At 53.7% G+C, this 25316-nt stretch overlaps 1 protein-coding gene across 4 annotated transcripts in view; it reads right to left on the minus strand.

Moving 5' to 3' along the window:
- Positions 1 to 478: 478 nt before the first annotated feature.
- LOC116954052 (uncharacterized) overlaps positions 479 to 25316 on the minus strand; it is a 44337-nt gene continuing 19499 nt past the window's right edge. For 3 of the 4 annotated variants that reach the window (XM_076052095.1, XM_076052094.1, XM_032974461.2), the window contains 2 exons: positions 12596 to 14703; positions 479 to 650 (listed from right to left, as the gene is read on the minus strand). In XM_076052095.1, the coding sequence (XP_075908210.1) occupies positions 12617 to 14476 (1860 nt within the window). In that variant the 5' untranslated portion in view covers positions 14477 to 14703 and the 3' untranslated portion in view covers positions 479 to 650; positions 12596 to 12616. The remainder of the gene's footprint in view (positions 651 to 12595; positions 14704 to 25316) is intronic. The other variant, XR_012929606.1, reaches the window with a different exon arrangement.

A 25316-nucleotide genomic window follows, 5' to 3' on the forward strand; every position in this document is an offset into this window, starting at 1 on the left:
GTAACTAGTGTTAGTAGCGTTACGAGCCTAACTAGCGTTATGAGCCTAACTAGCGTTACGAATGTAACTAGCATTACTAAGCGTAACTAGCGTTACGAGTGTTACTAGCGTTACGAGTGTTACTAGCGTTACGAGTGTTACTAGCGTTACGAGTGTTACTAGCGTTACGAGTGTTACTAGCGTTACGAGTGTTACGAGCTATTGGCGAGCACCTAAGAAGTCCGGCATTGCGCACGAGGGAGTGCGTGGCCAGCACCGAGCCCCATGTGTCTTCCCTGGCGATGTTGGGACCCACCACACTCATTTGGGGCAACATCGAACGAGGAGAGGCGGTGTCCAGGACCATTCACAGATAACCGTCGCTGGCGTCGGCCGTGAGCGGGAGCGGAACTCGGGTCGCCGGGTTCGTGGCACAGCGCGCCAACCCGCCAGGCCACCGCTCCGTACGCGCGCACGCACACACGCACACACACACGGGTTTCAAGAGTCCACAAATAATTTATTGGGTTCCTTAAGTAAGTTTTCTCATTCGGACGAGAGTCCGAACGCAGCAGCACGCGTCCCTGTCCACGCTCTCGCGAGCGAGCGGTCCCCGAGCGCGACCGGGCTCAGTCGAGGGTTGGGTGGGAGACGCCGCTTGGCCGGGGTTCCTGCAAACAGCGGAGAGAAGGGCAAGGCTCTGGGTTATGTCGTCACAGAGAAAAAGGATCAGGATCAATCCGATGAGCTATACAGCTCTTTTTCACTGATCTCCAGTTGGGGGCAGTTCAGAAAGGTACAACAACGAGTGCAAAAAAACGCGATAGGAGTGTGAAGTCAAGGAAAGTTGAACACATCACTGCTCCCGACGCTGTTACATCGCTTGACCACCTGGGAGCTCATGGGTTCTGATTCCGACCCGGGCGCCTGCTGTATATTTAGTGTGTGTGTGTGTGTGTGTTTTCTCTCTCTCTCTCCCCGTGGTCGCGTGGATTTTTCTCCGGGTCCTCCGGTGTCTCCCTCCACATTTAGAATGAACATCGCGCTTTCAGAGAATTTGACTGCTATGAATTTCCACGCGATAAGCCGCTTTGTTGAGCGATAATTTGTGACGGCCAGGTCAAATTTTGAAAAGAGCTATGTAGCTCAGTGTACCTTAACCTGGTAACATAAAAATATTTAAATTAGTTTAACCTGCGGCAACGAGCCGATTTAATCGTTCCATCTCCCCGGCGGACGACTTTTCCCGTCGTTCCACCCCTCTCGCGGCTGCTACTTCATCACCACCGTCCGTGATCCCTTCTGTGACCGTGACTCACGCCGCCTGCCTAAACCACCGCCTGCCTAAGCCCCCGCCTCCTCCCCCCCCCCACTGAACAGTTTTAATCAGCGACTTCACCTTTTATCATTGTGGGACTGGCGATTATGCGTGGTATCTTGGTGTGGTCTGGGACTATCTTGATTTGAAGCTTTCGTGACTGCAGGAACCCAGCGGACCACGCTTTCCCACCTGGTGACGGACGCTTGTGTCGCGCCCGAAACGTCGTGATTTATTTTATTTCATACCTACGTGACTTGACCTAAAGAACCAAAGAGCATGGTCTGGGATTGTTTTGCTGTTGTTATATTTTTGCCGTCTTGGCCCGAGCTCGATAAATTGGACGCTTATAAGCAACTTAATTCATATTTAGTGACTTTTTTGCCTTTTTCTCCACTTTGCACCCCTATCGGTTTTTGCTGTTGTATTGTTTGTTGCTGTAACTCGCCGACACGTCCCGACTGGAGACTTCAGCTTCGTCAGCTCATCGGATTCCTCCTCCTGCAGTCGAAATAAAAGATTATTATCCTGAACCCGGCGTGCGCATAGCAACGACAGATTTTACAAATGAACTGCAACTATGCATGGTTACTGAAAGTTAATTTGCCCAAGCCAACTTTCTTGACGGGCTAATAAAGTTTATTTGGCATTGATTTTAGGTTTGTGCAGTTTACGATTTCTTCTATAAGGCCGGTTTGTCTTTCATACAATTTATGTTTGGCTCCGTTGCTCGTGTGTGTGTGTCTGTCTGCGTGTGTCTGTGGGGAGCGGGAGTGTGTAGCGGTTAGCGCGCTGCGCTACGAACCCAGTGACCCGAGTTCGATTCGCGCTCACGGCCAATATCAGCGACGATTATCTGAACCGGTCCTGGGCCTCCCCTAGGTCGACTCAGCCTCAAATGAGTAGCTCGTGCGGTGCGTAAAAACGTCGCCACTAGGGAGAAAAAGGCGGCCGGGCGTGGTGCTGGCCACCCACCCCCTTCGTCTGCCGTTCTGGCCTCCACAGGTGCTACTTGCTAACGGCACTTGCCCCAACAGTCTGTTAAGGTTATACGGGGGATCTTTGTCTTTGTCTGTGGCCTCACCTCCGAAATCAGAACGTGAATGGCTCGTTTTCTTATGCCGTTGCCTTCCGCTAATTTATTTTTTCCAACGGCTGATTTACAAAAAAAAAACTACAGCACCCGTTTTTTTAAATTGTCATGAACAAACCCAATAGTTGGCGTTTTAAGGCCATCTTCACAAACCCACACACAGAGAGAACCTCTCAGTGCAGATTCTGGCACGGTTGAAGTTTGGATGGAGTGGGGGAGGGGGGCACGCATGGAGCGCAACGCACCCCCCCCACCCTGCCCAAACTAGACACCTTTATTAATTTACTTTCAGTAGTGTACAATTAAGATGAAACATACATTCATTCATTCGATGCACCCGCGATTCATGTGAGGGACGAAGCGAACCCCTGCCGCCACCCCGCCCCCCCAAAAAAGTCAAACGCCGCCGATGGGATTCTGGAGTGGGAGATGGCAGCATTCACGAAGCGGCCCAACTCTGTTTGGGTGAAAAATCACGATGGGTGCCCATCGGCGCGGTGATCCACCCCCCTCGAACATCGATCATCGATCGATCTCCCCGCTCTACGGAACGACGACGACAACGCACGCGGTACAGATAAAAAAAAACACAAACTCGGACCACTCTCTGAGCTCCGCGGCCGAGAAGAAAACAAAAACAAAGATCCCCCCGTGTAGCCTTAACAGACTGTTGGGGCAAGTGCTGTTAGCGAGCACCTATGAAGGCCGGCACGGCACGCGAGGGGGTGGGTGGCCAACGCCACGCCCGGCCGCCTTTGTCTCCCCAGTGGCGATGTTTACACACCACACCAGGTACTCATTTAAGGCCGAGTCGACCTAGGGGAGGCCCATGGCCGGTCCAGATAATCGTCATTGGGTGTCTGGCCGTGAGCAAGAATCGAATCCGGGTCGTTGGGTTCGTAGCGCTAACTGCTACACCACCGCTCCCCACAGCGAAGAAAACACACAAACACAGTGTGCACACACACACACACACTCCAATTCACCCCCCCACCACCACCACCCCCCCCCACAAGAAAGATGCCCACCCACTTCTGCCAGGGGCCACCTGAACAGGTTCTGGGCCGAATGAGGTCATTTTCTCTCTCTCTTCAAAAAGTTATTTCGTGAGCAAGTCCGACTCCGGGTACCCGGCACTGAGAGGATACGGAAGGAGGCTGCCACACGCACAGACGCACTGTGGATTGCAGCGCGATGGAGACGCGTCTAAACCGCGCGTTTCAATAAACTCTCCAAGCCCCTTGCGTCTTCCTAAGCTCCGATACCCCTGGAGGAAAAAACAAGGGAGGGGGGTGGGTGAGTGGGGGGGGGGGGTAGTGCCTAAATGCCCTCATGAATGCCCTTGAGAATGAATGCCCACTGGAGGAGGATGTAGGGAAGGGGGTTCCACGTTTGGTGGTCAGCTTCCTCCCTGCACCCTTTAGTTGTGTGACTCGGGTGCTGTGAACGAGGCCGTTTAAAATGAGGAAGCCAAATAAGCCACCAGAGCCAGAGGGAATGCAGTCAACACAAAGGGGGGGGGCACCCCCCTCCCTCCTTCACCCCACACCCCCCAGGGCTAAACCAAAGCACAATTTGTGAAGCGGTGTAAAACGAGAGTTTGACGTATCGAGCTCGCAACTAAAACGGATCAAATGCCCAGCAAGGGAGTGGCTGGCTGTACCAGGGTGGCCCGCAATGTCTTTCTTTGTGTGTCACCATCACGTTTCAGTCTCTCATCCCTAATTATTATTTTCTTTAAAGTAAAGGTTTTATTTCAAACAGGCCAATGAATATGCAAAGGAGAAAAATCATCTTAGGGGTCGATTAATTGGTGGGGGGGGGGGGGGTCACAAGACATCTGGATCACTCTGGATATCAATGAAGTCCACCAGGCGTCTATGCCATGCTCAGAGCAACGTATGGATATTATTATTCACGTCGGCTTTAAAGCATTGCTGAGTGACAATATGTTTTCAGTTTGTTTCAGATGCATCGAGATGTTTGACCAATTTCAATCCATGCAGTGGCTTGCACGGTGGGAGGGAAACCAAAGTGCCTGCGGACCAAAGCTCCCCCGTATAGCCTTAACAGACTGTAGGGGCAAGTGCTGTTAGCGAGCACCTTTGAAGGGCCGGCACGACACACGAGGGGGTGGGGGTGGCCAGCACCACGCCCGGCCGCCTTTGTCTCCCCAGTGGCGATGAGTTTACACACCCCACCAGGTTATTATCATTTGAGGCCGAGTCGACCTAGCAGAGGCCCAGGACGGTTCGGATAATCGTCACCGGGTGTTTGGCCTTGAGTAGCGCAGCGCGCTAACCGCTACACCACCGCTCCCCACCGGAGAACACACGCACACGTACGTACGTGGGGACAACCCTTGAATGGCAACACAGAGGGGACATTCAAGTGAACGGAAGGAGGAAGAGGAAAAGCAAAACTCCCTCTCTCTCCTGAAGCCCTCTCCATCGTGGCCAACAGGCCTTTAACTCCTGAACTGTATCGCCATCACACCGAGGACTAAAACGTACAGGCGACATCGGCTTCTCACGGTTGGACGAATGCTTTGGCCAGCCCCAGCTGCACCAGCCCCTCACTCTGCAGGGTAGACAAGCAGACAATCCTTCATACAATTCCAACAAATCTTTTTTTCAATAGCGGATCTCTCGACTACTTTTGTCCTCGTCCTTAAAAACCTTCACCATCCTCCCCCTTCCCATTCCCATTGCTAACCTCGCCCTCCCATCCCCTACCATCACCCTCCCTTGCTATCCCTTCCCCTCCCAAACACTCAAATCCCATCCCTTTTCCCCACGAGCCAATACTAATGTACCATTCATAATTCTTGGAAAAGCGCTTTGACAAAAAAAAAAAACCCTAGATAGAATTCTAGATAAGATAAGAAATCAAAGTATTTTGTACACAACCCATCAGCCCAACGGCCTTCTGGGAATGCACAATTTCCACAGCATTGATTCGGCACAGGCAGACTCTGGACCGTTTTCGACATTTTCTGCGTCTCATCTCTCTGCAAAGGTCAACTGCTACTACTCATTTTTATTTTACCAGGTAAGGCCCACGGAGCAATGCAGCTCTTTTTCAGAAGCGATCCGGCCACAAATTATAACTCAACGACGTGGCTTATCGCGTGGAAACGTACAGCGGCCAAAAACTATAAACGCGTGATGTTGATTTAAAACGCGGAGGGGAAACCGGAGGACCCGGAGAAAAATCCACGCGACCACGGGGAGAGAGAGAGAGACACGCAGACTCAAAATATACAACAGGCGTCGGGATCGAACCCACGAACTCCTGCATACCTGGCGAAGTAGTTAACATCTCGCCACCGTGGCGCCCCAAACAATAAGCGCAAGGCCTAACCCCTCCACGTTGCAGTAGGCGCTACTACTAATTTGCGGCGACCCGAGTTTCCATTCCAACGGAAGCGGCCGCCGATATCGGAACCGCTCCTGGCCGCCGCCCGGCAGCCCACCAACCCCGCCCCGCGCTCAACCAGCGTGGGGGAAGTATGGTCAAACGTGAGCGGAGCTCGGCGGCTTCCGCTTCATGGGGGGGGGGGCCCGGTGGACGGAAGAGGAACGGCGAGCGGGCGTGCGACAACCCGTGTAAAGAACGGCAACGTCTCGGGGAGAGAGCGAGAGAGCGAGAGAGTGAGACCAACGATGTGTGCGACCCTACTAAACGAAATAAAAAAGTACAAATTCCCCCCCCCCCCCAAAAAAAAACCCGTTGAAAGCCCTATTTGCAATCGCGCACAAACTGCACGTCGGGAATAAATTAAAGGAGGGCCGCTGGCAGGGGGCGCGCGCTGGATGATGTCGCTTTAATAGATTCACAACGGGGCCAGTGTAACATTCACAGTGATTGACATTGGGGGGGCGGGGGGGGTAACCGCACGGCCGTACACAGTGCAAGATGTGGCTGGTGGTGGTGATGAGGGATTTGCCTGCTCCCTCCCCCACCGACCCTCATCACCCCCCCCCCCCCCCCCAGTTTCACCGCAAATTTTACGATTCCTCCCCGAATGCAATCAGCCCCACGCTTCCATCACCACGGGCCAGGCTAGCCCTCCTGCGAGACTCTGACTACGTGGGGGGGGGGGGGGGGGGGAGTTTGTCATTTGCATTTGAGCGGCGGTGAAAGCGTTGGAACGAGCGAGAGGCGAGGGCCTGCAGCTCGCACACAGGGCCAACATCTCAGGACAAAGATCCCGCGAGCAGCCTTAACAGACTGTTGTGGGGCAAGCGCTGTTAGCGAGGAGCACCTACAAAGGCCAGAATGGCACACGAGGGGGTGGGTGGTCAGCACCACGCCTGGCCGCCTTCGTCTCCCCGGTGGCGATGTTTTTACACACCGCACCAGGTACTCATTTGAGGCTGAGACGACCTAGGGGAGGCCCAGGACCAGTTCAGATAATCGTCGCTGATATTGGCCGTGAGCGGGAATCGAACTCGGGTCGCCAGGTTCGTAGCGGAGCGTAGCGCTAACCGCTACACGACCGCACACACACACACGAGTTGGGTCTTGCAGAATGACTCGTGTGACATGAGCCAACAAATCACCGTGAATGTGCCCGCGGACGATCGATGCTAAAGACGTGTTCTCCCATACGTTACAAAACAGATCTCTGCATACCATTTTTTTTTCTTTCTATTCCATCATCTCGAATCAAATTACCCGCGCAGTAATTACAACCCCCCATCAATCGTAAAACGAGTTCGGTCATTCCGCGGTCAACCAGCTGTGCCATGCAACGGGCACCCAGTTAAACGCGAAACATTGCGACAACGTTGGCCCAAAGGGTCCTGCCGCATTCCCGACGTTGGTCCAACGTTTGCCCAACGTTGGGCCAACGTTTGGCAAACGTCGGACCAACGTTGGTCCAACAGTGACACGTTCACTCTCACTGGGACGTCCCTCCGCCGACCCGGCATTCTCACGGCCACCGCCGCACCGAGGGTGCTACTTGGAACGCACCGACTTGAATTTTGAACGCTCTGCTGCGATTTACTGGCTTTGCATTCGAATCGCAGCAGACAATTCTTGTGCCGTTCACCCACAACGTCGCCTCCCATTAGCAACGCGCCGCTCGCTGCGGGCTGCGTGAATTGCAACGCGAATTGCAACGCGAATTGCCACGGAGCTACAAAACAAATCACGACAACAGCGAAGGAGGAGACATTCCATTCTGCTTCCGTGGCCGCTGGTTATCACGGCCATCTGTTGACTGGATTAAGCTTCACAGGTAGGCATTATACAAAAAGCTGTTCCGCAGCTCTGCAACCTGATGGCTCATTGTGCGTCCGCGCCACTGGGTAACAGCCAGCGTTTGTCACGGAACGATGCAACTCATTTAAAACGTGTACACGCGGATTTATACAACAGATACCTGCCGAGGATGGAATGCGGACCGTGCCTAAGCACAAGCGTTAGTGGGCCACTTGCGTTCCACGTATTCGACTTACCGACGTGTCGAGTACATTGTCGGTTTAGTTTCGCCGGGCTAAAAAAAATAACTACTAAATACGAAACCGTTCAGCCGTGGCGACACCACGGAAAGGGGAGGGAGGTGGGGTCAAGGACGGCAACGATTGGGGAGAAGAGAACGGAGCGGGGCAGGGAAGGGGAGTGAGGCCGGGACAGAAGTTTCCCCAAGATGGACAAAGAGGGGCCCACGGCTCAAGATGAGCAGCAGGAAGAGAGAAGTGGGGGGGGGGGGGGGGGGCGGGGGCACCGGGCAGGATGGGGAGGAGGGGGAGAAGGAACGACCGGGTCAAGGTGTCGGGGGTGATAGGGCGATGATCATGATGATGATCATGATGATGATCATGATGATGAGAGGGGAGACGGTAAAAGAGGAAAAGAGAACGAATGAGCTGTGAGCTGCACGAAGCAGCGTCTGTTTTCGCAGGGGGCGGGGTGGTGGAGGTATTCAGACTGGGAGTGGCCAGGCACACAGGTCACATGGTTTACAGTAAGCTTGAGGCGATTTATTTATTTATTATACTGCTTTTCTATTCAATCTGGAATTCACTCTTGTAGGTTTCCCTTAAAAGAAACGTATATACAAAGTTAAACCTTGGATTGCGAGTAACTTGGTCTGCGAGTGTTTTGCAAGACGAGCAGCAATTTTAAATATTAATTTGATAAACGAGCGAGGTCTTGCAATGCGAGTAGTACGTATACGCTTTGTCTGCCGAGCGTCACGTGATCACAACTGATATACGAGTGCTTTGATATACGAGTGCTTTGGATTACAAACACGTTTCCGGAACGAATTATGCTCGCAACCCAAGGTTTTACTGTATTTATATATATTTTTTAAAAATTTTGACTTAAAACTTTCGTGACTGCAGGAATTCATATTCTTGTTTCTTTCGGTAAAGTCACGTAGACAGAAAATAAAAATTAAATATCAATTAAAATAAATTTAATTTAATTTTTATTTAAATTAATTTACTTTTTATTTTCTATCTCCGTGACTTTACCGAAATAACAAAGTATATATATTTTTAGGTGATATGTTTACCATTCCTATAATTTGCACTCCTATCCTGTTTTTTTTCACATCGTTTGTTGTTGTAACGTTCTACTGGGCATCCGTGAAAAATAACTTTATATAGCTCATCGATATTCCTCCAGTGTAAATAGTTGTTCCAATAGTGCTCACTTGCGGTCTCCAAGGGGCTCTCACCTGGCTCTGCATCAAGATTTCACTCACCACGTATATGCTCGTGGCTTCAACGGTTTTTGGCCACGATGACATCTTGATCTTGACTTATTTCCCCGATCAATGAAATCACATTACGCGGAGATCTGTTTTATAATTCCCCAGCAGACGAGAGGTGCACTGCTCACCATTAGGGTTGGGATGGATAGATTCTTAGTCTCATAACACGATGGTCGATAGCTCAAATAGAATACAACCGAGAGAGAGAAATGGAAAATATATATATATATAATATGTAGACGTTTTAAAGGCGATTTAGCGTTGGCACGCGAGTCATCATCACCAGACGTGATCGATCCACTGCTGGATGAAGGCCTCCAAGGTCACCGTCGCTCACAACCCTGCGATTAACTAATCTGCCGAGCGGCTGCACACAAGCGGATTTCGTCGCTCCATCTCATCGACAGTCGCGTTCCCTTGGGACGTAAATGTCGTCAGAGTTATATTCAGCTCCATTCAATATCGAGGGCCTGGAGCCAGGGCCAAGATTGGTTCGGGCTCGAACCCACGCGCCCTCCTGCTGACGGTAAGAAGCCGGAGTTCCGGGCAGTGGCACTTCTCCATACGCACATAAATACATACGCGCTCAATTACGCATTTTCTTTCAAGGCCACACAGTGTTGTTGACTGTTTAAAAAATATATATTTTGAATCGCGTGCGCACGGATGGGTGGGGGGGGAGTGGTGGCGCCACTGGGGAGACAAAGACGGCCTGGCGCGTGGTGTTGGCCTACACCCACCCCCGTCGTGTGTGCCGTGCAGGGCCTTCCTAGGCCACTACAGAAGAACCCCACTTAACGAGCAACCAGGTTCACGACTAATCGCTTAACGACGGGCCTCCAGCACTTGCCCCGAAAAGTCTGTTAAAGCTGTACGGGGGGGGGGGGGCGGGGGATATCTTTGTTGGTGGCGGGCGGTAGTTAATAGCCGCATGGCTCGTTGGCTCTACAAGTCGCTTTTCGTTCCCCCTCCCGCTTGTGGAATGCCACCGATAGTCCCGGAGGGGGTCACTACTTGGCCGTCGGCAGCCGCGCTTCAAAAGCTGCCGCTGGGAATGGGGAAAGGCGGCAGGACGCGTCCGCTCGAGTTTAATTTGCCGTCGCCGTAAACATTTTTTTTTTTGCAACAAGAATAAAAAAAATAAAAACTCGCATTGCGGGCACGGTCGTTTGCAACAACAACAACGACGAAAACGACGAAAAAAGAGAGTCCAACAAATCTCTGGAGGCGCGCTGTTGAAGTCGCAGTTAAGCGTGCCGACGTCCTCCGCACGTTAATAACGTCGCCAGAGGCAATGCCTGACTGTTTGGGTTGAGGGGGGGGGTGCTTTGCTCGGCACGGCGAGATTTTTTTTTTTAAACTTTAAACGCCTCCGTTAATTATTCAGTAGCGCACCTGCCGAAGAGCGCCCGCGGGAGTTCGGCGCCGCGAGCCGACCGTCGCCGACATTCGAGACATTCGCAACTATTCAAACTATTTTGATAAAGTGAACCATTTCTTTATTTCACAGGGGAAGGCCCCACCGAGCTATGTATAGGTAATTTTCAGGAGCGACCTGGCTATCACAAACAATCGCTCAACCAAGTGGCTTCACGCGCGGAAATCTTTAGTCTGCAAGCACTCTTATAAGGCGCCTTGATTCTAAAATTCGAACGGAGAAACCGGAGGGGCCCGGAGAAAAATCCACGCGACCGCTGGGAAAAAGGGTCGGGATCGAACCCACGAACTCCTGCATACCGGGCGAGATAGTTTATTATTTGCTATTCAGGGATAATAGGGGCACGAATGACAGATGGAGACACTTGAAAACGTGGGAAAATGCACGTCCTCTGTTTAATTAGGCGTGAGCCGTCTCCCCCTCCCCCGCCTGAGAATTAATGAACTCGTTCTTGAAAAAGGGACACGGGGAAAAACGTAGTTATTACGTCGAGTTTGCGGCCGTGGTTTAATTTTATGCATCGGCGTATGACGTTAGAAGACAATGGCCTTATCGTGCGAGTGAATGACATCGAAGGAAGAATGTATCGGCATAACCTTCCGGCGGATGGCGGGGTTACTCGCCTCTGCACCGTCAACTCTGGGAGAAATTTTTCTAACAAACTGAAATTACAAGGTCTGCTCCCACGTTTCTGTTGTTGTTGTTATTGTTGCGTTCTTCAAAGCAAATTCCTCTCTCGAATTGCTTTTGGCGTTTGGTTTCTAATGGGGGGGGGGCGTTTGTTGGGTCAGATCGCGTAAATATAAATGGTGTCTCGTTCGTGCACCAACACCACTCCCACCACCTCCCCCCCCCCCCACTACCAACGGCGGCTGCTGCAGCCCTCACCAAATAATTTAAACAAATTCAAGCGGTGAACTTCTGTGTACGACGTTCACCGTTGAAACGTGATAGACCCGCACCTCCGATTCGCGCGGCTGGCTATGTGGGGTGCGAAAGAAATTCAACATACATACATACATCCGGCTCGCTTCCGCCTTCAGAGACACGCACGTATACACACGAGAAAACGCGAGGATAGTGAATGTAAACGTGCCTTTTAATCTCTCATGCTGGCTCCAACGTACAGGTAAAAGAACGTTTCAAATATATACTGGCATTGACCACTCGCGCCGAGAGAAACAAAAGCGACGCAGGATGTCACCCACACAGCTCATTTGCGCCCCAACCTGCCCGGGGCCCGACTTCCACAAAACAACATCCCGTACGTTTCACGTCAAAAATTCATTCTCGCCGTCTCTCAACTCGCACTTCTGCAGCCACGACATCCAAAACGACGAGCGGCACACTGCGGGGGGGGGGGGGGGGGGGGCGGGAACGAGCGGCTTTGCTCACTGCGGCGGTGAGCGGCGGCTGCCGCTGCTTTTGCCGCTCACCCTGTCACAGCGTCTCTCCCCTGCTCGCCGCGCCGTGTGGCAGCGTTTTCGGCTCCGTCCGGTGGCTCCGAGCCAATCGCGGAAGCCTCCTCGTCGCCTGAGCGCCGCGGCTCCCGCTTCCTCTCTCCTCCGCGGCACGACCCTCGACACCCTCCCCCCACGCCCCCACGCCCCCACACCCCCACGCCGAGTCGCCGCTTGCAACGACATCTCTGACAGTCAAACGTTTGCGACAGTTTTGATTTTAAGTCTCGCTGCTGCTGCTGCTGCTGCTCTCCCGATGACCCAGGGCCGGGTTCAGCGAGCCATGCCTCCACCCGCACCGGATCGTCACGTGACTTTCCCCCACACGTCCTGCATCATTGGTGCGCGCGGACATTTTTTTTATTTTTTTTCCTAACTCGATTTGTTCACAGCTGCTGCGCGGTCTCAACGTCGCTCCTCCTCCTCCTCCTCCTCCGGCGAAACCACCGCACAGGTCCGAAAAAACCCCGCCGGAGCCGTCGCGCTCGTGCGCGCCGCGATGGCCTTGCGCCACGCGGCTCGACCCGCACGCACGTTGAGCGGGGGGGGGGGGGGGGGGGGGGCGTGACGCTACCTTGAGCGGTGGCGGCGCCGTTCAGTAGTGCTTCTCCTGCAGGTAGTCCTTCATCTTGTTGGGCAGCGGCAGGCTGCGGACGAGGTCGATGCGCGTGCTCTGGCGGATGACGAAGCGGCACAGGTACTGCAGCGAGCGCACGTGCATGAAGCGCGACACGGGCGTCGTCAGCCGCACGGGGTACGTGGCCGAGCCGGGGAAGCGCGAGCGCGAGTAGCAGAAGGCGCCGATCTCCGAGTCGCGCACCGAGCTCTCGACGAGCTGCACCACCGAAGCGTGGCCCTCCAGCTCGGGCTGCTCGTAGAAGCTGAAGCGCCCGTTGGAGTGCTCGACGCGCGTGTGCAGCGTGCGCCCGCGCGACCGGAAGCTCAGGCTCAGCAGGTAGCGCTCGTCCGAGCTGTCGCGCACCAGGAAGGCGCCGTCGGGCAGCGCCGCCAGCTTCTCCTCCGCCTCCTGCCGCGTCACGGGCCCCCAGTACCAGCCGTGCCGCGCCAGCTTCTTCAGCTCCTCCGTGAGGCTGGTGGCCGCCGCCCTGCCGGCGCCCTCGTACAGGCGGCAAGCGCCCGGCGGCACGGCCCCCGTGTCCAGCGGCGCCGCTCCCGCGCCCGGCCCGGCGCGGCGCTCGCCCGGGGAGCGTCCCGCGCCCGGACGCCGCGTCCCCGTGCCGTCACCGACGCCGCCGTCGCACGGCGCGACGCGCGGCCCCGCCAAGGGGCAGCCGCGCGGCCCCGGCCGCGCGGCGCCGCCGGGCAGATTCACGTTCCGGTCGCGGCGCGCGTCGACGTGCGAGCGGTCCGCGCCGTTGGCACACGCCGCTCCCGTACCGCGGCGCGAGTCTGCCTCCTCCGGCGGTGGCACGGCATCCTCGGTGCCCGTGCCGCCGGCCGACACGTCGCGGTATTCGTCCGGCGCGTGCGTGGGAGGCAAATTGTCGTTCGCCTTGCACAGCGTGCCCCGGTCCTCCAGGTCGGACTCGGACTGCAGCATTGCACAGGACGACGGCGAGCTGCGCTCCTCCTCCTCCTCCTCTTCCTCCTCCTCCTCCTCCATGTCCTCGACGTCGGCCTTGCGCGCCTCGGAAAAGTCCCCCGGGCCCGCGTCGGCCCCGGGGACACACGGCCCCGTCGGGTTGTCGTTGCAGTCGAGGCCGTTTGCCGTCGGCGAGCCGGGCAGCCTCAGCTCCAGGCGGAGGCCGCCACCGCCGCACTCCATCCTGGCGTGCATAGACTCGGGAAAAGGCACTCCGGCGGCGGCGGCGGCGGTTCCGTCGTCCGTCGGCACGTTCTCGTTCAGCCCGTCGCACCGGCGGCCCTCGGAGCGGGCGTGCGGTCGGGGCGCGACATCCGCGCCCGCGGCAGGAGCCCGTGCCGCCAAGCGGCCCGCCTCCCCGGCCCGCCTCGAGCCGTTCGCCTCCGGCGGGGACGCGGAGAAGGGGGGGGACGCGGCGGGGTCGCTGCGGCTGCCCGTCGACAGCGACAGCGACGACGACGCCGACGCCGACGACGCGGGAGACCAGCGGGCCCGGGGCGGCCGCTCGCCGTTGGTCGGCGGCGCGGGGACGGGCGAGGGGACGCCGGCCCACGTGACGGCGGCCGCCCCCGCCGCGGGGGGGGAGGGGGCCGCTCGGTCGCCGTCCTTCCCGCGGCCCCTCTGCCTGGAGGAGAGGCGCCTCCGCAGGGTGCCCATGAAGCCCTCGCCGCCCTTCGCTCGGCCCTTCGCGTCGTCCTCGTCGCCGTCCGCCCCTCCGTCGCCACGGACGACGACGCCAGTCGCGGCCTCCCGCCCCTCGTGCTCGTGGCAGGCTCCCGGCGCCGTCTCCTCCTCCTCTCGGCTCCTCTTCAGGCGGAAGGACTTTCGCAAGGACCGGCTAATTTTTTTCATAACTCGATTTTTTACGCGGTTGTTCGACCCCCGCCCGCCCGCCACCCCCCCCCCCCGCCCCGCCTTAATTTTTTTTATTGCCGGGCGGGGAACGCGCAAGGCATGAACCTTATTGTCGTGAATTAGGTCGGGGCTTTCTCTCTCTCCCTCTCTCTTCTCTTCTCTTCTCGCTATCGGTCATGGAGATCTTGCCGGGGCCATCGCGAGCTTGGGGAGCGCTCGATATCCTGCGAGGGAAACAAAAAGCAAACGGGGGTTGAGCACAGCTTTAAAACGTGCAATTCAGCGTTCAATACGAACGGCTCTCAATCAAGACTCGGGTGCTGAGCAGACCGGACATGCCAGCGTCCATATTCTGTCCGAGACCAATACGCTCAATCTTGAGTTGTTCGCTGTATGAACAGGTTCGGCGGGGGGGGGGGGGGGGGGGGGGGGGGAGTGGTGGCGCAGCGGTTGGCGTACGATGCTACGGGCGCCCTTTCACAAACCTGCATCGACCAGCGTGGCGAAGTATGATCAAGCAGGCCCCACTACCGACACAGCATTGGGAGGCCTTCATCCAGCAGTGGATTGCGACAAACGGCTGCAAGGTCGCAATTTATTATTTTAAAGCACTACAAGCACCGGCATTGCCGAGCGTGTAAATAACACAGCTCGAACACTCACAATATTATTCATGCGGGAAACATTTTATTCCTGGCTGGTGGGCAAAACAATTCTCCCACGGCACACGCGAGCAAGAAACACCAATTCCTCCGACATGTTTATTAACGCGCCGGAACGTTTCGGCACCATGTGCGGACGCTGCCCAAGTGCCGCGGTTTAAAAAGAGACGTTTTACGTCCCCCTTTGTGAATCCACCGCTGGATGAAAGCCTCTCCCCACGCTCTGTCGGTCGTGCAGGCCGCGTGACCATACCTTGACCCACCAAGCCTGGGCCACTTGCCGGTTGGTCGAGGGTGGGGTGGCGGTGGGGTCGTGGGAGGGGGGCCCTGGAGCGGTTGAGAGATCACTCGCCGCTGATGTTATCCGTGCAGGAAAAGCCACGGCCACCTCCGATGGTCCCTTTGGTTTAACGGTCCATCGAGGTGATAGGCCATCAACCCCCTCGGCCCTGACGGCTTGAGGTGAATACCAAAAAATGTCCCCGACACCACCGGGCAAAAGGAGACCTGGGAGAGCCGAGACCGCCTGGCGGAAGACGGTGAAGGACGGAGCTGGTGGCAGCGATCAGCCTCTCTTGGGGCGAGGCTCAACACGTCGCCAAGGACAGGAAGAAGTGGGAGGGAGCTCATTGCGGCCTCATGTTCCATAGGGGCTGAACTAACTAACTGGGTGTCTCAGGCACGCGGCTATCTCATCACTGTTTTTATCCGTGCAAAAAAATAAAGCAATCGAGCGCAGTTAGTCAAGTGCAAAAGTGCTAAGCACTGCGCCCAAAATCATCGGGTGACATTGCCGTCAAAGCACAACGACGAGACGCCCCACGCGGAGGCTGGATCCTGCTCTCGCGTCCGGCAATGCAGAGTTCGTTCCGATTCAAATCAACGGCGGCTTTAAGGCGACGCGAAAAAACACGAACAACGTGTGACAGGTGGGGCGACCGCGAGAAGACAACCGACTCCCACCCCCCCCACATGGGAGATAAACGTTCTCTCTCTATATCTATTTATACGCAGTAGACTCTCGATTATCCGCGCCGATGATGGGGAGGACAGCCGCATGATAATTCAAAATCGCGGATAATCCAAAAATATAAATTTCCACGGATTTCCATGCCAAAAGCTAACGGTCGACCGGTCGATGATGCGCGTGCCTGCTCAGTGATAACACTTTCCTGGCTCCCACCGAGCAGAAGACTCCCGCCCGCAGAGTGGATGATAGCAGAGCCACGCCAATGAACATCAATCAAACTCCGCCCCACTATTGTAAAGATATGCAACTCCTGTACTGTAGATATGCAACTCCTGTACTGTAGAGGCATTTAGGTGGATTTCGGATGAATCGGAGCAACATATGTGTTCAGTTTAAACACTTGATTTGTATTAAACATTTCCAAGAATAACAATGTACAACTGTTTGAATAAACATGAATTTGGGCTCAAGAAAAAAAAAATCCACTAATTATAAATTTAGGTCAAAATCTCAGGTGCGCAATTAATCTGATTTGCGGCAATAACCGCACGCCTGAGATCATGCGAGAGCCCACCATGGTTACACCTGTCAAAAGCTCATGACGAGGTTGTATACAAACCGAAAATAGAACAAACCCCGTCGCCGGGCACGGTCAGCCACGTGTGCAACAGCGGTGCTCCGCCAGCGAGGCCGGAGGCCGACCGTCGGAAACGAGGGGGGGTTTGATGGCCCATCTCCTCGATAGAACTGTTAAACCAAAGGGCCATCATACATGGCAATGGCTTAGGGAGGCCTTCATCCAGCAGTGGATTCATCATAGCCGCTGCTGCTGCTGCTGATGATGATGCTGCTGGTGATGACGGATTCAATCTAGAGTGTTCTTGTACTCTACTCCGAACGGATGACACCGCTGAAAGATAACGATCATCGTCATTCGCAGCCACGGTCAATCCACAGAAGTGACCTGGCTATCGCAAATGATAGCTCAACAACAAGGTGGCTTATGGTGTGGAAATGCGCAGCAGCCAAATACTCTGAAGGCGTGACGTAGATTCTAAATGTGGAGGGGAAAACCGGAGCGGGAGCTCGGAGAAACATGCACGCGACCATGGGGAGAGAGGATGACACCGCAAACTCGGTAACATCTCGCCACCGCGACAGCCATCCGGCAACTGCCAGCTATTGCGGACGTATATCTGCGCGAATCCTACACAATGGAAGCAAACAAGTGTCCATTGTTTACTGCCGATTATAAAGTTATGGCCACTATTCAAAACAACATTGCTGTTGTTCTACACTGGTATCGTTGAGACACTCGCACACCCTGAGCGCACGTAAGCCGCACTTTCCTAAGACGAATCACTGCAGGATGTGTTCCCCCCGCACCTCCGATTAGCACAGACGGCTATGTACGGTGCGGAAGAAATTCAACAGACGCACATGCATATGATGGTTGGCTGTGTACGGTGCGAAAGAAGTTTAACATACATACATTTACATGGTTAGCTACGTACAGTGGAAAAGAAGTTCAACATACATACACAAGCATAGCACGGTTGGCTACGTACGGTGCGAAAGAAGACCAACGTACGTACATACGTCCGATGGCCAGAAGCGCAATGATTATATCACAATCCACGCTCTTGACAGCCAGCCAGCCAGCCTGCCTGCCGCAACAATGGAAAATGAAACGAACGGGAGGCCTCAAACCCACACAAGCGAGCGCGGCGTCCCCCAAGCGACAGAAGATACAGCACTCGCACACCCCGCCTCCCGACGTTACGGAAACAAACAAATAACCCTAACGATGCACCGTGCGGACGCAGCGCAATCAATAAAAAAACCTTCAACTTGCTGCTCCCACCCATCCGCACTGGTCACCGAGAACCCCTAAAATGAAATTGGCGAGCGGTTATAACGGCTGCCATTGAAGGCCTATGAAATAATTCTGATTTATAAGCCTCGCGTGGCAGGCCATTGTTTTTGTGGACACCAATAAAGCAGAAATTGGCCGAGTGGGTCAGTGGTTGAAGCAGTGACTCTCAATCTTTATTGTACGGCTACCCAGCCTTCTACCCCCCCACCACCGCACCTCCGCTCAGGACGCTACGGTCACGCACGGCACGCGCGAAAGACGTTCACACGTACGTGCATCGACTCGCACAGAGACCCATCGACTCGCACAGAGACCCATAGCTTGATGGTGTCCTTCCCCCGCGCCTCCGATCGGCACAGCACGGCTACGTACGGCGTGCGAAATAATTTCAACATTCTGGATATACATCTCTAGTTTGTACGAGTCGATTAATATTTATTACGTGTTTATAATGTTGTTAGTATCTTTACGTGTTAATATCCAATGTTCACATTTATTTGGGTGAAGAAGGGTAATATTTGATGCTATCAGAACGAATAAAGTCTTTAACATGCATTTCCTATACTCGCTTAACGAACAAATCACCTAACAACTGGCTACGGGGAACCAATTACCATCGTTATGAGGGTGTTCTCCTGTATGATTTCTATTAACGTGCACCATCTCGCTGGGTTTTTTTTCGTTCTTGACGCGTTAAGGCTTTGGCCCGTTTTCCGTAGCAAACGACCATCAACACAAAATGGGGAAATCTACCGGAGCGACATCACAAGCCAGCCACCCTCGATGCCCACTTCATCGCACGGGATTTAGTAGCGCTAATAATGCAAGCGCGGGCTGTCAGTATACAGTGTACCCGACTTATGAACACCCGACTTACGAACACCCCGCACTTACAAACACCCACACTTACGAACACCCCACACTTACGAAGCAACTTCCATGAAATATTTGCTTAGTGACATCGACTTAAAACGCAAACTCTCACTTGCAAATTAAACCGCGGAACTATTTTGTCCTCCGCAAGATGTGATGATCTTGATTTGAAGCTTTCGTGACTGCAGGAATTCATACTCTGTGGTTCTTTCGGTAAAGTCAACGTAGGTAGAAAAATAATATATCACGACGTTTCGATCGCAACACAAGCAATCATCATCAGGTGGGACAACCACAGCAAAAACTGCTGAAGTACTGCTGAAAAAAACCGCTGAAAACTTCAGCAGTTTTTTTCTTGCTGTGGGTTGTCCCACCTGATGACGGTTGCTTGTGTTGCGATCGAAACGTCGTGATCTATTATGTTTCTACCTACGTGACTTTACCGAAAGAACCAAAGAGTATGGATGTGATGAGTCGGCCTCGTGCTGGGAGTGAGTGTTTGTGTGTGTGGGCATATAAGGGCAGCGGAAGTGTAGCGGTTAGCGCGCTACGCTATGAACCAGACCTTTGTCGTTTTTGTGGGCATTTAAATACGGTGCATTATTGTGTTCCGACTTACGAACCGTTCCCCGCGGAACGGTTCGTGCTCGTAAGTCGAGGACCGTCCGTATGCGCGCAAAACTCGGCAGGAACGCGGTGGGACTTTGAAGAGATGGGGGGGGGGGAAAAGGTAGCGCCGGGGATGAGAGACACGGTTTGGAAAAACGACTCAAAGCAACAACAAAAAGCGCCGCATGCTGAAGAAAACTAAAGCCCGATAAGGATCCACGGTCGAAATTAACGGGGGGGGGGGAGGAGGGGAGAATAAATAAATAATGTCAGCGGTATAATTTCCATTTTCACGGTTTCCTTGATCAAGCGGCTCAGATGCGGCAGGGGGGGGGGGGGGTTAATGGTGGAAGAACGGAGAGGGAGGGGGGGGCGGCGGGGTGACTACATTGAAACAGCTGGTTGCCACAGACGCCTCATAACTCAAGGTCAGGTCACACGGAATGCTGCTTCAGGAGTGCTGTTGCGACGCTGTCGCGACGCTGTCGCCGCCCTCGCCTCTCGACAAGCGATGCGCCGAGGATGAGCGCCGACAATCGACGGCGATGCGTTGCCCTATCCCCACGTCGCCGTCGCATATACACGCGTGCGGCGGAGACATTCGGAACAGAAACGTCGTTTCATTTACGTGCAACCAACGAGGCAAACCGCACCATCTGCCGGTTTTCGCTCTGCACCGTTTGCACGGGGGAGCTCCCAGCGCAGGCATGCAAAGCGCTCGTGCACTTACATTCGTACATTTCAATTACTCTTAAACCAGCGGGTAAACAGAGGCTGCGTTAAGGCAACCCAGCGGAGATTTCACGTAGCAAATAGTCGTCAAGTGAGACCGATTCCGCTTACAGGGGTCCAAGAAAATGTTCTCACTTTTATATGTCCCTTTGCCATCGGGAGTTATCGGCGTAATGCACGACACTCCACTGGAGTTGGGAGATATTCCTGTCCATAATAATCCTATATTATTGCACCCTCTATAACCGTACCCTATATCCTTAGGGAGGGAGGGAATGGATCCGCGCAAAAAACAATTCCGCGAACGGCGTTCTGGTATCGTTCTGGCTGAAATAAAGCACTGCACATGCTCCCCTTACTCGTGGCTAGATGAAAAAAAAAAATGCCTTAACGTGTGCGCGGATTTGACAAGCGGACTTGCGGTTCATCGGCATTAACAAACAAACAAATGATACGAAACGGCGCCGCCTAAAAGCTCGACCCGTCATTCCTACTCGGTGGCCCGAGCATATAACGGAGCCCAAGCCTTCATAATCGCTCATTGCCTGCTCTTCCGATAAGATTGCGGTGGGTGGGTAGGGGGGGGGGGAGATTACAGGCAGGCAGTAACCCGACCTCGACCTTGCAACCTTCGCTCTGTTGTTTCCAACCGCCGCCCCTGAACTTCAACGCTCAGAACACGTGGGACGACCAAATCGTGGCGCCCTTGAAACGCTTTAATTTTCCGACGCCCTCCCGGCGACCGACAGCGTTCACCCTCTCCTCGTCGAACGAAAACCGCGCCCGAGTGTCGTGCGCTTTTTTTTTTTTCCCGCGCTCCAAAGTCTCCCGTCCCCCCGCCGGCGTCCCCTTCGAAACGGGCCGAAGACCGCTGCCAAAAGCGTGCCGAGATCCTGGCGTCGCCGAGATCCTGGCGTCGCCGAGATCCCGGGTTTTGGGACGTGGGTCCGGCCACCCGTTGTTGGGCCAGCATTGTCGAGCGTTCGCCAGGAGTTTGATGGTCAAGAGGCCGGTTGCAAACGAGTCCACAAAAAAATTGCCCCGCCATGGTAAAATAAAATTATTAACTCCACACCACTGGAAGGGAACCAAACTGTCGTTAGAAATGTAGGAGGTGACAACCCAGCTCCACGCAGACAGATTCAAAATCATGCCACCGCTGTACTGCCATTGCCGCTTACGTGCTACAAATAGACGATACATTATGCCCACCATTTCTGTACATCGTCTTAGGAGGCCGCTATATTCAGAAGCTACGTAAATAGACGCGATTGTATAGGCTCACGCAGACAGGGATAGACTCACAGAGAGACCAATCGACTCACACAGGGACCAATAATACACTCCAGGAGAGAGACCCATCGACTGTCTGCTCCTGTTCAAGTCCACGAAACGAACCCTTCCCTTTCTTTACCCGACCGAATGTACCTTTCTCTCTAAAAAAAGACATAGAACCCATCGGTTCTGTAAAGCATCTTGAGATGCAGTTGCACCTAGCTGCTGTACAACCCCAACATTGTCTCGTCGCGAGCTACGTCAGACAGAGGAATGGAGGAGGAGACGGAACCACGAAATCCGGTCTCGCGTGCCAGCACTCGCCGTATTATTACAACGCATGCTCGCGAGAGGTGACAGCAGCTTGGGGAGGGCGTTGTGGGGGAGGGAAGAGGGGGGGGGGCGGCGGTGGGAGTGGTGGTGCAGTGGCGGTTCGTGCGTTGCACGATGAACCGAGTTCGATTACCGGCCGTGGCTAAGGTCAGTGTGCCAGCAAAATCGGAATCGGTCCTGGGCAACCAGCCCATTCGCCAAACCGCACCGACCTGCGTGGTGAAGTATGGTCACAGAATCCCCACAGCTGACATACTACGGGGACGAAGGCCTTCAGGCGTTAGTGGATTTAGAATGGCTGGATTTTTTTTCTTCAAATCCCACGATCAACGATGGGGGGGGGAGGGGCGGGTAGTGGGAGGGGTTGGCCTTCATCCAGCAGTGGATCGAATGCGGCTGAAAGAAGACGATTACGGCGGTGACAATTAAGCGGTCTGGTAATTTGAATGCGGCTCTCATTGTCTTTGTCCCTTTGCGAGCGCCGCTGCCTGCCGCTCGCTCGCTACGACTTGCGCTGCCTTTCACCCGGGCCTCGTCACCGCCATCTGGGCTCTCCCGCGCCAGCAGGGGCTTCGAACAAACTAAACTATAAAACTATTTTTTGTTTTAAGCAAGTTAAGGCCCCTACTGAGCTGCTATATACATCTATTTTTCAGAAGCGACCTGGCTTTTACGAATTACAATTTATAGCGGCAGCCAAATACGCTCTAAAACGCGCGACGTTGATTCTTAACCGTGGAGGGGGGAAAACCGGGGGGGGGGACCCGGAGGAAAATCCACGCATTGGGACTACTGGGGGCGTCACGGTGGCGAGGAAACATTCTCTCCCTCGCCTGGTATGCGTGCGGTCGTGGATCGATGCTGACCCTTCTGATGCACGTTGTATATTGGGAGTCCGCGTGTATTCTCTCTCCCCGTGGTGGTCGCGTGAATTGTTCTCCGGGTCCTCCGGTTTTTGCCCTCCACATTTGGAAACGACGTGCGTTTAGGGTCATTCGGCTGCTACAAGAAAATGTTCCCACGTGTGACAATGATATAAGCCACTTTTTTTTTTACTAGCTATCGTCTTGGGTGGCCAGGTCACCTCTGAAAAAAGGGCTCATGGCTCGGTGGGATTTACCTGGTAAGTCAAATTGTAAAAGCACTAAATCTTGACTTAAAGCTTTCATGACTGCAGGAATTCATATGTTTTGGGTCTTTCGGTAAAGCCACGCAGATAGAAAAAATAACAAAAATCAAAATCACGACGTTTCGTTCGCCTGAAGACGATTGCCTGTGTTGCGATCGAAACGTCGTGCTTTAGATTTTTGTTATTTTTTTTTCTATCTACGTGGCTTTACCGAAAGACCCAAAGAATATGTAAAAGCACTCTTCCATACGGGCTGGACATCTCGGAAGAGTGGTTGTACCCGCGTACACATGCGGCCCTTTTGTCAATCCGCCGCTGGACGATGGCCTCCCTACACCTGGCAGGTTGGGGGGGGCTATTCGACCAGACCGAAGGCGAAAGAACACCGATGCGGAAGCACTGAAGAGTTCAGTACAACGGTGGATATTTTAACGCACTGCCCTCTCCTTGCCCACCAGTAGCCCCACCAGCACTATGACAACCTGTTTGGTCAGCTGCCCAAGCACCGGCCAGCATCTCAAATATCTGCGTGACGTTACTGTACGGTCCACACTCTTTGCACATTTACATGCCCATGAATGTCATGTAATTTCCATTCATTTATTTTTTTTTCTCTCCCGCTCCTCAAAAATGACCGAAACATTTCACGGCACGTCTTACTTTCCCGCCGCGTCCCTTTTAATTCTCGAGAAAAACGGCACGACGCGTCCTCCGCTCCGGCTGTTATCACCGCTTTACCGCACGTGCTCGTCACGCGTATTCTCTGGCTCGCAAGGAACGGATAGCCGCAGATCGCCGCTCGCTGCGGGGCTGTGGCACGAGCATCTGCACGGGCTACAAAAGTCTCGCGGAAAAATTGCACTCGGAGCGCCGAGCCGAGGCTCCCAGCACAAAAAGATTGCTGTTTGGCCGCTCCGTGTGAAAGGCTATTTGCCGTACAAGGCCTGGCACGGCGATGCACCGTCGCGTATCAAAGGCTTGCTTCTAGGAGTGCAATCAGTTCATCGTTCCCTTTCCCCGTGCCACATTCAGCAAATAGTCACTGGTCAAGGCCGCGATTCGATTCACCAGCGACTCTTTTGCCTCTGGTTGTCTATTATTATTATTATTATGCAGTCGACTCTCGATTATCCGAGCTAGTGACGAAGAGGACGGTCGCGGATAATTCAAAATCGCGGATAATCCAAAAACATCCATTTCCCCCGGATCTCTACGCCAAAAACCACTAATATCGATCGAACCAATCGATTTTCGTGCTGAGTGATAATAACACGTTCCTGTTCCCGCGCAGAAGACTCCCGCCCACTAAGTGGATGATAGCAGAGCCATGCCAATCAGCGTCAATCCAACTCCGGCCACTGTTGTAAAGATATGCAACTACTGTACTGTAGAGGGGAGTCACGTGGATTTTGGATTAACTGGAAATGTTTACTTGTCGTAAACATTTCTAAGAATGACAATGTGGAACTGTTTTTAGATGACAAATTTTGGCTTGCGGGAATATTTATGAGTTATTAATTTACGTAAAAAACTCAGGTACGCAGTTAATCCGCCAAATGGATAAACCGCATGTGGATAATTGAGAGCCTATTGTAGTTATATTTGTATATTTATTGTGCTTATAAAATGACCCTGCTTGAATAATATGCAGCCCCTGTAAACCCTCCCTTCCCATGTAACGTGCAAGCTACCATCACATCAGCCGCTGTATGCATGCCCCTGTAAACCCTCGCTTCCAATGTAACGTACTGGCTACCGTCATACCAGGCGCTCTAAACAGCCCCTGTAAACCCTTCCAATGTAACGTGCTGGCTACCGTCATACCAGGCGCCCTATACAGCCCCTGTAAACCCTTCCCATGTAACGTGCTGGCTACTGTCATACCAGGCGCTCTAAACAGCCCCTGTAAACCCTTCCAATGTGACGTGCTGGCTACCGTCATACCAGGCGCCCTATACAGCCCCTGTAAACCCTTCCAATGTAACGTGCTGGCTACCGTCATACCAGGCGCTCTAAACAGCCCCTGTAAACCCTTCCCATGTAACGTGCTGGCTACCGTCATACCAAGTGCTTTGTACAGCCCATGTAGAGCCTTCCCTTACCATTTAACCTGCTTGCCCAAAGTAGACCGTCTCAATTCTCTGCTAGCCTTGATTTAACGTCAGCAATATCCACTTTGCATACATACTAAATAATGGATTGTCACAAGCTCGAATTGGGCATGTATTGCGAGCAGCATGACAACCAATTCTGATTGACCGACGGATAAATGAATAATTCTGCATCTGGTTTGCTGTAGGGCAAACAACCAAACAGACACACGAGGCCAGAGGAGCATCATCAATTTGCAGCTCTTTCATCAGAATAACTTGCAAAGA

Source organism: Petromyzon marinus, chromosome 54 (assembly GCF_048934315.1).
Source record: "Petromyzon marinus isolate PM22_M1 ecotype Great Lakes invasive population chromosome 54, UKy_Petmar_22M1.pri1.0, whole genome shotgun sequence".
Taxonomy (NCBI): domain Eukaryota; kingdom Metazoa; phylum Chordata; class Hyperoartia; order Petromyzontiformes; family Petromyzontidae; genus Petromyzon; species Petromyzon marinus.